Source organism: Vespula vulgaris, chromosome 12, assembly GCF_905475345.1.
Source record: "Vespula vulgaris chromosome 12, iyVesVulg1.1, whole genome shotgun sequence".
Classification (NCBI taxonomy): Eukaryota; Metazoa; Arthropoda; class Insecta; order Hymenoptera; family Vespidae; genus Vespula; species Vespula vulgaris.
This window is the reverse complement of record NC_066597.1, coordinates 2,031,771-2,045,816: the sequence shown is the minus strand read 5'-3', so window position 1 is coordinate 2,045,816 and position 14,046 is coordinate 2,031,771. Positions and strand designations below refer to the sequence as shown.

The 14,046-nt window shown below is 30.5% G+C and overlaps 2 protein-coding genes across 24 annotated transcripts in view; one reads left to right on the top strand and one right to left on the bottom strand.

Moving 5' to 3' along the window:
• The window catches only part of LOC127068170 (stress-activated protein kinase JNK), a 165,965-nt gene that overhangs the window by 78,977 nt on the left and 72,942 nt on the right, over positions 1-14,046 (top strand). The window lies entirely within an intron of this gene.
• LOC127068184 (uncharacterized) lies at positions 1,840-3,490 on the bottom strand. The gene is made up of 2 exons (XM_051004002.1): positions 3,384-3,490; positions 1,840-2,869 (listed from the first exon to the last, which is right to left on the bottom strand). The coding sequence occupies exons 1-2, from the start codon at positions 3,396-3,398 to the stop codon at positions 2,591-2,593; spliced, it is 294 nt and encodes a 97-aa protein (XP_050859959.1). The 5' UTR covers positions 3,399-3,490; the 3' UTR covers positions 1,840-2,590.

The following is a 14,046-nucleotide window of genomic DNA, read 5'->3' as shown; positions in this document are numbered from 1 at the left end:
TTATTTTTATTTCTCTCTCTCTCTTTTTAATACACATACATATATGCTTATATATTTGTTTCTTTTTATTTTTGTAATAAATAATATATATGAAAATTAAATAATAAAGAAAAAAATGGTAGAAAGATTAAAAGCAACGAAGACGACGTTTATCAGTACTTATCAAAGTTTAGAAGGATCTATATAGCAAGAGTTCGTAAACACTATACTCTCAACGCGTTTGGGAGTCGAAAACGCATTTGTATTCACGGCTCGTTTCGGTTCGGTAACCGCAAGCGTTTGCGGCTTCAAATCCTAAGATTACGCGCGCCCATTCGGTAAGCATCGCCCGTTCGTTTTACCTCATCGATTGTCTGCGGTTTAACCTGTCCTCGAAAATAAACCGTACGACGAAAATGACGATCATCGATGAAAAGAGGAAAACTTATTCGTCCACGAACAATATTTTTTTCTTTATCTTCTCAAAAAAATTAAAAAAAAAAAAAGAAACGAAGAAGAAGAGAAAGAAAATTTTTACTTTTCGTTTCATCCTCGAAACTTCTTCTAAAAAAATTCTTTCTAAAATTGTTCGCGTGATTTTTTTTCTTTTCTTTTTTTTTTCCCCCTTTAAAAAGAAAGAAATTCTTTTCCTCTTCTTTCTTTTCTTAAATCAAATTTTGTATTAACAGAAATATTCGTGAAAGAGAGAAAGAGAGAACATCGATTGACTTGTATGCTTATTTATTTATTTATTTATTTATTTATTTATTTATTTGTTTTTTGTAAATACGATAACAGGCGTAAAATAATATTGAAAGATTGTATAATTAAAATTCGACATTGGACGTTTTCTAACGCGGTTTAATTACCATGCGGGACATTCAGGCGGCAGCAATTAAAACGGGTAATTAAAAGTTTTTACCACACTCGGTCTGTTTCGAATTGCTGTGCTTTACCCTCTTTCCGAATGTTACCTACCTATATCTACCTATTGCCTGTAAATTTTTCTTTTTTTTTTTCCCTCATTCTTTTTCTTTCTCTCTTTTTCTTTCTCTCTCTATTTCTTCTCTCCCACGTTTCTTTTTTTTATTTTTTTTTTTTTGTCGAAGGAAAGTTCGATATAAAACATTCCGACTAAGTCGTTTATACAGGCTATAAAAAAATATTGGCACGGTCCGTTGTATTTTGTACAGTTTGCTTGTAGAGGGGAATTTATTTAAAAAAAAAAAAAAAAATGAATGAGAGAAAAAAAAGAAGAGAGAAAAAAAATCAAAACGAAAAAGATAAAAAAGAAATTAAGTTAAGAGACTGATGGATATGTACAAATGTGTGTGTGTGTGTGTTTGTGTGTGTATGTTCCAATACATTTTTAAAGACGAACCTTTGTTCACATTGATTTAATCTTGAAAATGAAAGCTCTCTCTCTCTCTCTCTCTCTTTTTCTTTCTCTTTCTTCTTTTTCTTTTTCATTCTTTGTCAATGAAACTTGTCGACGTTCAAGAAATATTTTCGTTTTATTTCGAACGAAGAAAGAAATATGTGAGAAAAAGCTTGCATTTCTCTTAGAGATCACGGAATGCAATTTTTCTCGTATATTTCCGATAAATGCGGAATGCGGTTTAAGATCGATCGAGATTTTTTATTTCAATGAAATTTACACGTGAGAAATACTTCGTCGTCTTTGAACGTACGAACAAAATTTAATTTACTTTAATAATTATTTTATCGTTCTCGTTTTCGTTTCGGAGGGGAAAAGGAAAAATTTAGATTGAAAAAAATTGGACGAATAAGAAACAAAAAATTTTTTTTTTCTCCATAATATCGTAAGAAATGAATGAAAGAAAATAAAAAACAAGAATATTATTATGCATATCATACGATATTTATTAGCATTGATTGATTACACGTTGTTTACATAGATATTAAAAATCTTTTACAGACGGTTATACATCTTAAATACTCTTTTCTCATCCTCGCAAATTATACATTAAACGATACATTTATACATATAATCTAATTGAAATAGCAACGAAAGGAGGATATAATCAGCGTATCGTCAAGAACAATTGAAAGAAACAAAAAATAAAAAGAACAAGAACAAGGAAAAGAACAAAACGAAACAAACACAAATATCTAACTATTATTATCTCTAGAACTATTTCCACGTTGCATTATGTCCTCCGTTCGAGCTATTAAAAAAAAAAAAGAAGAAGAAGAAAAAAAATATTCGAGAGAGAAAAAAGATGAAAACAAAAAAAAAGATATACAAACAAAAGAAAAAGAGCTTATAGGAAAAAAGCTCTTGCATCGTACGTGCGAGTTTTTTCTTTTTTCATTTTTTATATATACATATACATATACATATACATATTTCGAATAGATTCCCTTTGACACGGCGAATGTACGAATATATATTTTGCTCGATGAGTGAGAGATAACGAAAGAAACGATTTAAATCAAAAGAAAATCAAAAAGAAAAAGTAATTAAAAGAAAAAAAAAATAAAATAAAAAAGAACCCAAAGAGAAAAGAAAAGACCTTCAAGAGTAGCAGAACACGATTGTGTTCGATCTGGCGTCAAGTAAAAGCTCATCGTAGGTCGTCGTCATTATCTAGGCCACGATGTAGGGTGCGCTGTAAGCAGCCGCATAATAGGGGTAGCTCGTATATGCAGCTCTGTATGCGTAGGGGTAGGCATACGCTGCTGAATACGTCACTGGAGCAGTATATGCAATCGGTGCAGTGTACGCAGCGCCAACCAATAATCCTCGTTTGTTCCTTGCACTTTCGGGTTCTATTGGGTTTGCGGCATTAGATGGCTCGATGGATTCCGCTTCAGCAGGTTTCGTATCGGCTAAGGCCATTGCGATCATGGCTAGCAGGACGATAGCCTAAATAATAATTAACAAAAAGTAAATAATTTTTCTTTTTTTTTTTCTTTTCTTTTCTTTTCTTCTTTTTTGTAATAGAAATTATTGCTCGTATTGTTCTCCGATGTTTCTTCTAATCTGGAGTTTTATCGATTATTTTTATGTAAAAGAATGTTCGAAGGATTGACGATTCTTTTTGTCGCGTTATTCTCTATTTTATTTTACGAATAACTGATGTATCAAACTTGTTATAAATGGATCGGGTTATTGTGACATATTTAAATAATTGAATTCGAAGATATATATATATATTCTTTCTTTTTTTATTATAATATATGTATCATAAAAAAAGAATTTGGCACGCAAGAAACGAAAGAGAAAAATTCGAGATAATAATAGTAACAATAATAATACTAATAAAAAAGGAAGACAAAAGAATAAAAAAACGAGAGAGAAAAAAAAAGAAGCAAAGAAAAGAAACTAACGAGTTCGTGACGATCTCGTTTATCGCAATTTTCAAATAGAAAATACTCACGGCGAAGCACTTCATGTTGATTATCGGAGTGAAATAGTAGTCCTCGTTGATTGATAACTTCGAAAGCTCGTAGTTGAGGATCGATTGATGGTACGAGTCGAAATCGAGTTCGTTTATATAGTCCGATCGATCGTTTAAAAGAAGTAGAGGCAATACGTCCTTTCGTGTATATACGTGGATCGAATCAAACATTAATTTGACTCGCGTAATCGAGCATAATCGTGATCACGTAGTCGTCATCATTGTCACGTAATCGTCATTCTACCTAGAGTATAACTTATGTATACGTTACATACGTTACATACGTTACATACGTTGAACCTTATTTATTAGTTGAAGTTGAGAAATAATGTATACAAAACGAAATAGTCTCTGTCTATCTCGTTGGCTTTACTCTTTCGAAGTTGAGCAACCTAGAGCAAGCTTGTCCTTGGCCAATGGCCAAACACCAAGAGATAGAAGGGGGAGGAGGACACGCAACATTCTTTCCCGTCCATCGATCGAGCACACGTTCAATCGTTTTGCGACCTTGTCGAGGTCGATCTCGAAATCCTATTGATTACGTTCATTCTCATCGGCTTATTTTTTTCTTCGTTTCTTCTTCTTCTTCTTCTTCTTCTTCTTTTCAATTCTTTTTTATTTTCTTTTCTATTTTTTTTTTTTTATGTCTGGTGAAAATCTCGAGGTCGTCGTCGTTGTTGTTTAATTCTTTTTTTTTTTTTTATTTTACAATAAACACGTATATTTGCAGTATTAGAAGAGAACAATGTCTGTTCGTTTTAATATAATAATAAAAAATAGACAAAGAAAAGGACAAATAGATTAATTGTCTTTCATTCGTGCAACATCTCTTTCTCTTCTTCCATATGCCGAAATTAAATAAGATTCTATGAATGAGTTAAATCGTTAGTTAGCCTAAATACACGTTAGCCTATTGTCGAATGAGAACGATTGGTATTCTAAACAGGTCTCTCTCTCTCTCTCTCTCTTTCTCCCTCATAGGAAGTGTGACGACGTATCAGTCGAAAACGTTTCTCATCAAGGCCGATACAAACCTTAACAACTGATTCTCTAAGAGAAGGAGAAAGGACGAAGAGAGGGGAAAGTGTAATAATGGAGATATTATGCCCTTCGATTCTCTCGAGGCACTTACTTATTGAAATTCTATTCGAGATTGTACGTAGGCACTTACTTACGCACGCTTTGCCGTAAACTATTTGCGATAAATTTGACGACGTCGTGTTAACTATTCTAAGCTTGTACTCAATCCTAACACGTTTCGGTTAAATCAGATAGAAACAGACAGAGAGAGGGAGAATGTGTGTGTGTGTGTGTGTGTGCATATGCGCGTGTGTTTAAATCATCCCAAATTATTCCTACGACGAAACTATGAAACTTACGAATTCTATGAAATTTTAACGGAAAATAGTCGCGATTATTTTTATATAGAATAGATTGATAGGTAAATTTAAACAAGTAAATATAAGAGTTGAAAAAACGAGGATGAAAAAAAAATTATAAAAAAGAAAAAAGAAAGAAGGAAGGAAAGAACATTTATTCTCAGATTTTAAATGTGTCGAACAAAACTCGCGAAAGATTAATAAACTAATATTAATTTTTATAATTAATTCTTTTTTTACTTCATCTAACACTTCTTGATTTTTTTTGCACGGAACACCAGAAACGTAAAGGGCAATTAAATAATGTGATACAAGACGTTATATTATTCAATTGATCCTTGAAAATTTATCTCGTAATTTTCTATATATAAAAAAAGAGAGAGAGAGAGAGAAAATAGGAGAAAAAATGTAATTAGAAAAATCTGCACCCTTTCGACGCGTTGTTAAAGCCGTGCAATTTTTTTTTTTTCTTTTTTTCTCGAATCGATAGTTTAATTTTATCTTACGTTCTTTACTGTCTCACACACATACACGCAAACACATACTATTTCTTTCATTTTCTCTTTGCCGGATCGTTCTAGATACTAACTAAATTTAAATCGAATTTAAAAAGTATCACGACCCATTCGAATTTCAAAGACACTTAGTCGATTTCTGATTTCGTATTGAATTTTATAAGTTATCCACATACGTACAATCACACATATACAATTGTCCATGATCAATATATTATTCGCAAGCAGAGATATCGATTGATTTTTATTTTCTAAAATAGAATGTGTAATTAATATTGTAAATAATCTATTTTTATTATTATCATTATTATGTCGTTTTAATCGTGCTTCGTTTCTTCTCATATCGGTCGATTGGACGATGGAGGAGAGCGTTGGTGTTCTATTTTTTATTTCTTATTTTTTATTATTATTAATATTATTATTATTATTATTATTATTATTATTATTATTATTATTATTATTATTATTATTATCTTCATACATCGAACACAAAAGAAGGCATTAGGCGAAGGAAAAAAAAAATATAATACAAACGATCGTGCAAGATACAGAACGATGTAAATTGAAAACTCATCAGTGCTTTTCATTCTCGATAAAATATTCGCCTAACGATATTTTCATATTACGTTAACTTCCATAATGGTACCCGCCTAATGGCACTTTTCAAAAAGGATATTTACATTCTTTTTCTCTTCTTTCTCTTTTTTTTTTTTTTCTTTTTTTTTCTTTTCTCTTTTCCATCTTTTATATAACGTACTAACGTATAACGTAAATCATGCGAGAAAGAATATTTCTTATCAAGTATAATCGTTCCTAAGGATTTTTTAAGAAAAATATTTTTCTCATTTACTTTACGACAAATTACATATAACGATCATTAATATTCGCATGACGAGAAACGGTGCAATGGAAGGACAAGAGAGAGAGAAAGGGTTAGGGGGTAAGAGTTAGAAGAGGAGGAAAGAAAATATCTTTCAAATGGAAAAACGTTGATTACCCTCTCGTTATCATTAGGGTGCGCTTTTCCAAGGAGACGCCCTAATGAGGGCGCTTGAAATTACCAGAGGATATTATAGCGTCGGTACATGATCTTCAAAAGTCACGGGAATCCAGCATTTACAACCAATTCCGACGAGTGCCTCGGCTTCTCGAGAACCAACGTGCAGCAATCTCAACCGGCACTTTTCTTGAAAATTGAAATTTACAAAAAAAAAGAAATAAAAAACAGAGAGAGAGAGAGAGAGAGAGAGAGAATAACGAGAGAAAAAATGCAATAAAAATTTTCTTCGCGTTGAACGAACGTAAAAATTTATTACGAGTGTTACGAACAATTAAATTACATAAATATTATTCCATTATAATTTAATTGAACACATGTGATTAAAAAAAAAAAAAAAGAGAGAGAGAGAAAAGAAACATCGTAATTACGAAATTAATAAATTAACTTTTTATAAATTTTCTATTCGAACAAATGGTATTACCTTTAGGTCGTGAATAAACATTGATAGAGTTAATGTGTAAAAGGGAGATTGCAAATGTTTACGATAAATAAAAGAGGAGACTTCGTAAAAAATGAAGGGCGTGTAAGAAATTTCTTATATCGGGAGAATCCGAAAACTCACGTAAGAAATTCTCTATCCCTCTTTTTTCTATTTCTCTCTCTCTCTCTCTCTCTCTCTCTCTCCTTCTCTTCCGACCTTTTAAAGCGTTGAAAGCACCCCTTGGTTCATTCAAAATGAAGGTAAAAAGACGGTGGAGCAGAAACCTTCTCTCTCTCTCTCTTTTTTCTCTTTCTCTTTCTCTCTCTCTTTTTCAAGTCAAAAGTGAGACACTTGAGAAATATCAGCGACGCTGAGAGAGACGCAAAGTTCGTGCTATTTATCAGAGAAAGCTCCGTTTTCTCTTTCTCCCACCCTATCTCACCCTCTCACCCCTTAGTTTCTTCCAACTTAGCCACCATCGTCAGAATGGCCCGATGTTTTTCATATAAACGCTGATTGAGCCGCATTTTTATCCCCGTCACACTCCGTATTTGCTTCCTCTAACCCTCCTCCCACCCTATCACCATTACCCTCACCATCACCATACCACTACCACTACTAACACTACTACCACCATCACCACCAGCGACTTACACTTTTCCTTCTTCGCCCTCGAGCGATCGTTTATAGTCGGGAGGAAACGAGCTTGGCACGAAATTTCGTTTACTTTCTCTCTCTCTCTCTCTCTCTCTCTCTCTCTTTCTTTCTTTCTCTCTGTTTCTCTATCTCTCTTGTATCCTCGAGAAAAAAGATTACACCCGGTAGAGTATTATTTCGAATAATTTTAAAAAAGATACCACCACGATCTAAACCGTGTCTTTCCTTTATGGGATAATCCTCAATCCTGTTTTGAATAAAATGATGTGTATGTGTGTGTATTGATGTATGTACGTGGATATGTGGATATTCACATAATTTGCATTTTTAAATAAATCTCCATTTTTCAATTTAACACATACACACATATATATTTTTTTTCATTAATATTTTTTTCTTTTTCTTTTTTTTTCTATTTCCTGAATTTTCGAAATCGATATAAAGGAAAACAGACCGATCACGTTTTCGTTTCTTTCTTTGCTAGTTTAATATCTTCTTTTCTCTTCCTTATCGATATCCTCTCGAGACCCTCGTGATTGGCTATTCAAAAGGTTCCGAATTCGAACAAAATCTTTTTTTTTTTTTTTTTTTTTATATTATTGAGAAAGAACTGGATTGGGAATTGTTAGGATACGAACGAATCAGATAGTTTTTTCTTCTTTTCATTTATTTATTTATTGATTGATTTATTTGTTTATTTATTTAGAAAAAACGATGAAGATCGTACGATCGTACCGTTTCGAATTTCAACAACGCTCATGACTTTGTGACAAGATCATTCTTAGATCATGTAGATGAGAATTAGAACGACACGTGCGTCCTCGACGTTTAGATAGTAGAAAAATTTGATCAGCTGATATATATATATATATATATATATATATATCAGAAGTTACAATATCATTAATGTGAACTTAAACTTTGTCGGTCAAACTTATCTTGTTCTTTCTCTGCCAATTTTTTTTCTAATATTACTTTTAATATTATTATCCAAGAATGTAACTTCGAGTTTTAATTAAAAAGAGAAAGAAAAGAAAAGAAAAGAAAAAAAAAAAGAAAAAAAGTAAGAATCACTTCATAGCTCCTATTATGTAATTAATAAATTTGTGATAATAGTTGTGACATAGAAAATAATTGCAATACGTTAGAAATACACGTACACGTACACGTACACGTACACGTACACACACAGAGTTATACATAAATACATATTGGAAATTAATTCTTTTATTTCTTTTCTATTCTCTTCTCCTTTTTTTTTTTAATTTTTTTCTTCGTACCTACCTACCTACCTACACACACACAAAGTTTACTTAATTTTTCGGTAAGTGTTGAACTGACGTACTCAAAAAAGTTCCCTCCTAACTTTGTTCTTCTTTTTCTTCTTCATCGTCGGAAATTATCGAGAGCACTTTGCGATATTGGCGCTTCTATTCGTTACACCCCTTTCTTTCCTTTTGTTCACAACCACAGCACTCTCTCTCTCTCTCTCTTTCTCTTTCTCTTCGTTATTGTTTCCCCTTCGATGACTTCACCATAGTATGTAGTGTAGTTGCGTTCTTCACTCCCCCTCTCTCTCTCTCTCTCTCTCTCTCTCTCTCTGTCTCTCTTTTTCTTACACACATACATTCTCTCTCTTTTTTTTTTCATACACATATACACACACATACAATTCTTTTTCCAAAGTCACTTCTTTACCTTTCCCATTTCTACTTCGGGAGTTTCAAGAAAGTCGAAGAAGTCGAAGCACGTCTTGACAAACGATGAACATCATCCGTTCCGAGTAGACCGGGCCGTGGCCATGCTCGTTGTTAACGATAAATCGTGACACTTGTAATTAATATCATAGCTTTCGACTGTGTACCGCCTGAGCCGTGATTATAAATAGCGAGATGAAACATAAGCTGAAAGAGAGAGAAAGAAAGAGAGAAAGAGAAAGAGAGAGAGAGAGAGAGAGAGAATGATGAAAGAAGGAAACGAAAGGGAGACAGACGGACGCGATGATATTTATTATCACGTTAACAACTTTGAACAAAGTCGAATAAGTTTACTCTGTACGCATGAAGTACAAATTATTTCAAACGAAATTATACTGATTTTAAATACCTTAGAGAATTTATAATACTTTCGTCCGATCAATTAAATCCAATGGTATATATTTTTTCAATATTTTTTTCGAATGCTACTTTCGTTGTCGGTATTGTTGAAATATTTTTTTTTTCTTTATTTATTTAGTTATTTATTTATTTATTTATTTTTCGTTTTTTTCTTTTTTTCCTTTTTTTTATTATTTATATAAAGATTATCCATCGAGAGACAAACGAACTTTAAACTTAAATAGAATTTTTTACATATATATGTATAATTTCATTATAATTTCATTGAAAATTGTTTATAAATTTATAACCCCATAATATCGTAGATATTATTAATCATGTGGATTACGAGTGTACGGGAAACTGAAATTTAAAAATTCAGGATAGTAAGGAACGGTTTTTCCGAAACGTGGAATAGATTTAAGCGTAAGCTGTTGAAGCGAGAGAATCGATAAATTTGAGGATGAAGGGAAAAGCATCGAGGATGAAGTTTTTAAACGACTAGGATCGACTTATGTGGTACGTTAGCGTACCCGATAGCATCAGATATTTGATTTCCGTCGTATTTGCTCCCAAGGATATTCGAGCTAACGCCTGCTGATCGGACTTCCGAAATATGGGCAAAATATTCACGATGATATTCATTTCTATCGTCTGAAATCTTTCAGAACTTGTATTCGTCCATTTCACTAGAATTTATTTATTTTATTTTATTTTATTTTATTTATTTTTTTTTTTTTACGTGAATTCAAAAGATCGAAAGTTACGAGCTCGAATTGATCGTTAAAAAGATTTAATCAAAATTTTACGAAAAAAAATAAAAAGATCTGTATTTTGTTGAAAAATTTAATTTCTCGCAATTTAATAACGATTTATAAAATTGTTGGGCTCAGCCATAGATTCGGTCGAATAAAAAAAAAAAAAAAGAAAAAAAAATCACAAAATATAATTTCAATTCGATTATATTAATCGAAAAGGATACTTGAAAAATTATGTATGAAACTGAAATTATTGTTGATATTATCTATGTACGTATATATATATATTTACGAGAATATATTTTCGTTAGAAAATTTTATTATTACCAATATGACGTTAGAAAATCGAGAGAAGAAGTACGGTAGACCGTAAGTAAAGATTCATAATAACGAAGGCTTAACATCCTATCCCTTCGAGTTCTTCCTCCCTTGGAGAGGGGGTGAGAGGGAAAGGAAGGGCTCCTAAAACAGAAAATCGATATGTAGCGAGACGACGAACACGAACCATCTCCGTTCTCACGATTTTACTGATATTCTCATACAAAATTAAATATATTATATCTAAAAAAATATATATATATATCCTGCAATTTTCAAAACTAATCAGATCGCGTCTATTAAAATATTTGTTAGTTTCTAAGAAACTATCCTTGTCATTCTAGACTATTACATTTAAGAAGACTCTCAAATGTTTTATACACATAAAGTAAACAACATATTAATGATGATGATGATGATGAAAATGTGCACGAAAGATTTATTATCGAAAATTATTATACATAAAATCAATTATTACTTTCATGTAGACGATCGATTTTAAAACGACGACCAACTTTTTATTAACAATTTGATACATCAAGATAACGTAATAAAAATAATAATAATAATAATAATAATATCAATAATGATGACGATGATAATAATATATATAGAGTGTTCCAAAATTTATTTTCTTTTCTTCTTTGCATCGTTCTGCAATTCTAAAAGAAGACAAATTTTTCTATGACATCTAACGTTCTTGAGTATACAAAAAAAAAAGAAAGAAAGAAATATACGATTGCGATAGAATATAAGCAAAAAGAAATAAGAAAGATGAGGATAGAAATATATATATATATATATATATATATATATATATATATAAATGGAGACATATATTTTCCTTGTAAAACATTTCTATTTGGAGTAGGCAGCAATAGTAGCATCGAGAAAGCCTCTTTGAAATCGGAAGAGAGAAGGGAAAGCTCTCGATGGATAATTCCGCTTCATTCTTTCTTTTTCTTTTTCTTTTTTTTTTTTTCTCGAAATCTTTTACGAGCTTCTCCTATCGAAAATTAAGGTCACCAGCTTCTCTCGACCTTACTTTCGAATTCGTTGTACTTTTCTTCTTCTTCTTTTTCTTCATTTCTTTTTTTCTTTCTTTCTTTCTTCGAATACTCTATTACATCCTCTACTTTGCTCTTTTCTACTTACAATAAAGATACTATCTTTTTCTTATTGCTAATATATTTTCTCTTTCTTTCTCTCTTTCTCTTTACCGAGAAAGATATGATTCGAAAAAAAGAATCGTCGAACAAATCGTACAATGAAAGATATTCTCGTTCAATTTCATAAAATATGAATTATTTTATTTATACAGATACTTTTATTTATTGAAATTTTATCTTAGAATTTATGATTTCTTTCCTCTTCTTTTTTCTGATTTATTTCTTTTTTTCTTTTTTGCTTCTTTAAAGATTATTTATGCTTTTTATTCGATCTATCTGGTACAACTTTTACTTACGTCTATGTAAAATATTTTTTTTCTTCTTTTTTTTTCAAAATCTCCCATAATTGGAGAATAAAATAGAAATGAATTTTATTATTTTTTTATTTAATTTGTCATCATATATATATATATATATATATATATATATATATATATATATGTATGTATTAATTTTTTATTATTATTCCGACATCGTTGAGTTTGATCGAACGATATCAACATATATTATATAAACATTCATTTGCAAATAATTGTCCTATACAATTTCATAAAACTCGAATAAAAAGAAAAAAAACCATATAAATAAAGACTATATAAAAAGACTGTATAAATAAAATAAAATAAAATAAAAATGAAAAAAAAAAGAAAAAGATAATAAATTCCGACGGATTTTATATCTCTTGGGGAAAAAAATAAAATAAAATAAAATAAAATAAAATAAAAAATAATAAATAAAAAATTATATAGAAATAATAAACGTCGTTAAACGTATTTATGAATAATTTTATATACGTATAAAATTTTATTTGAAAATCGTAAAATAATTAGAACGATTTTAAAGGTGATATACTTTAATAAAACGCGTTACAACAATCTCTGTTCGTATATTCGTATTATTCAAGCGACTAAGAACATAACGTAGATATATATATATATGTGTGTACTTTTTTCTGTTTTTTTTTTTTGTACGTCTTTATAGCCTCGTTCGTTTCCAGGAATAAATGTAGGTGAGCATATCTCCATATAAGGCTCGATCCATATATGGCAAGTCCGATTGACGAACGAAACAACTTTTTTTTTTTCATTTACTTCTTCGAATCCATAGTAATTTCCAAGAAATTATATATGTCAGTATGTCAGCACGAATTTCTTGGAATTTTTTTTAGGTCAAGCTCCTTTCTTTCCATATAAGGAAAGTACATGTATATATGATGTACAAATCGGGTATAAAGAAAGAGGTCGTTGAACTTTTCACGAATATTACGAACGGACAATTTTTTCTTTCTTTTTATTTATTTATTTTTTTCTTTTTTATTTATTTATTTATTTATTTATTTTTTGTTGCTCGTTCGATTGTTATTATTTATTATTGATTGTTTCTTTTACATCGTTAATAAATCGATAATTATTTTACACGATTGTCATCAATATAATTACGAGTCATTTAATACGATCGGTCGGAATAAATAATTGTTTATTTATTTGATTATTAAAATTGAATACATCCGACGCTCTAATTATTAATAATTTATTATTTATCTATCATTACGATGTTATTTTTCTTTTTATTTTTGTTTTGTTTTAATAAACGATATCCTTTTGCTTTTCAACGCGTAATAATTGTTTATCCATTTATTATTAATTAACGATTATTAATTCCTTTTTTATTTTCGCTTAAAAATCGATCTGACACGTAGAAAATAATATCTGTATAAATACAAGCAAAGAGAAAATTTAGTGTATACCTGTGGTACTAGTCCAAAGGGAAAGGAAAGAGAAACGTTTAAAAATAAAAAATAAAAAAAAAATAAAGAAAAAAAAGAGAAGAAAAAAAGAACGATACATCTTTTTATCGATAGATCGATAACGATAGTTTCCAGTAGATTGCTCGAGACAGGGAGTACCAAGTCCAGAATGTTGTCGTCGACGAAAGATAATTCCATTTGTGGAACGCTTGAAATCGTGTGTGTTTGTCCGTGTGTGTATGTGTTTTCTGTGTGAGCGAACGCAAACCTATACGAGCGTTTTCGAAGCGGAAAATGTCCGGAATTTATGAGGCGAACCAAATGCGGCTAAAAAGAGGAAGAGAAAAAACGCAAAGGAGAAAGATTTCAAAGTTAATCTCTGTTAAAAACTATTTTTATAAATAATATCTGAAATAATCATATTTATGAATATTCATGAAATATTTCATTACACACACACATATATATATATTATATTGCTCTATCATATATAATTAAAATAAACTATATTAATAAAAGTGT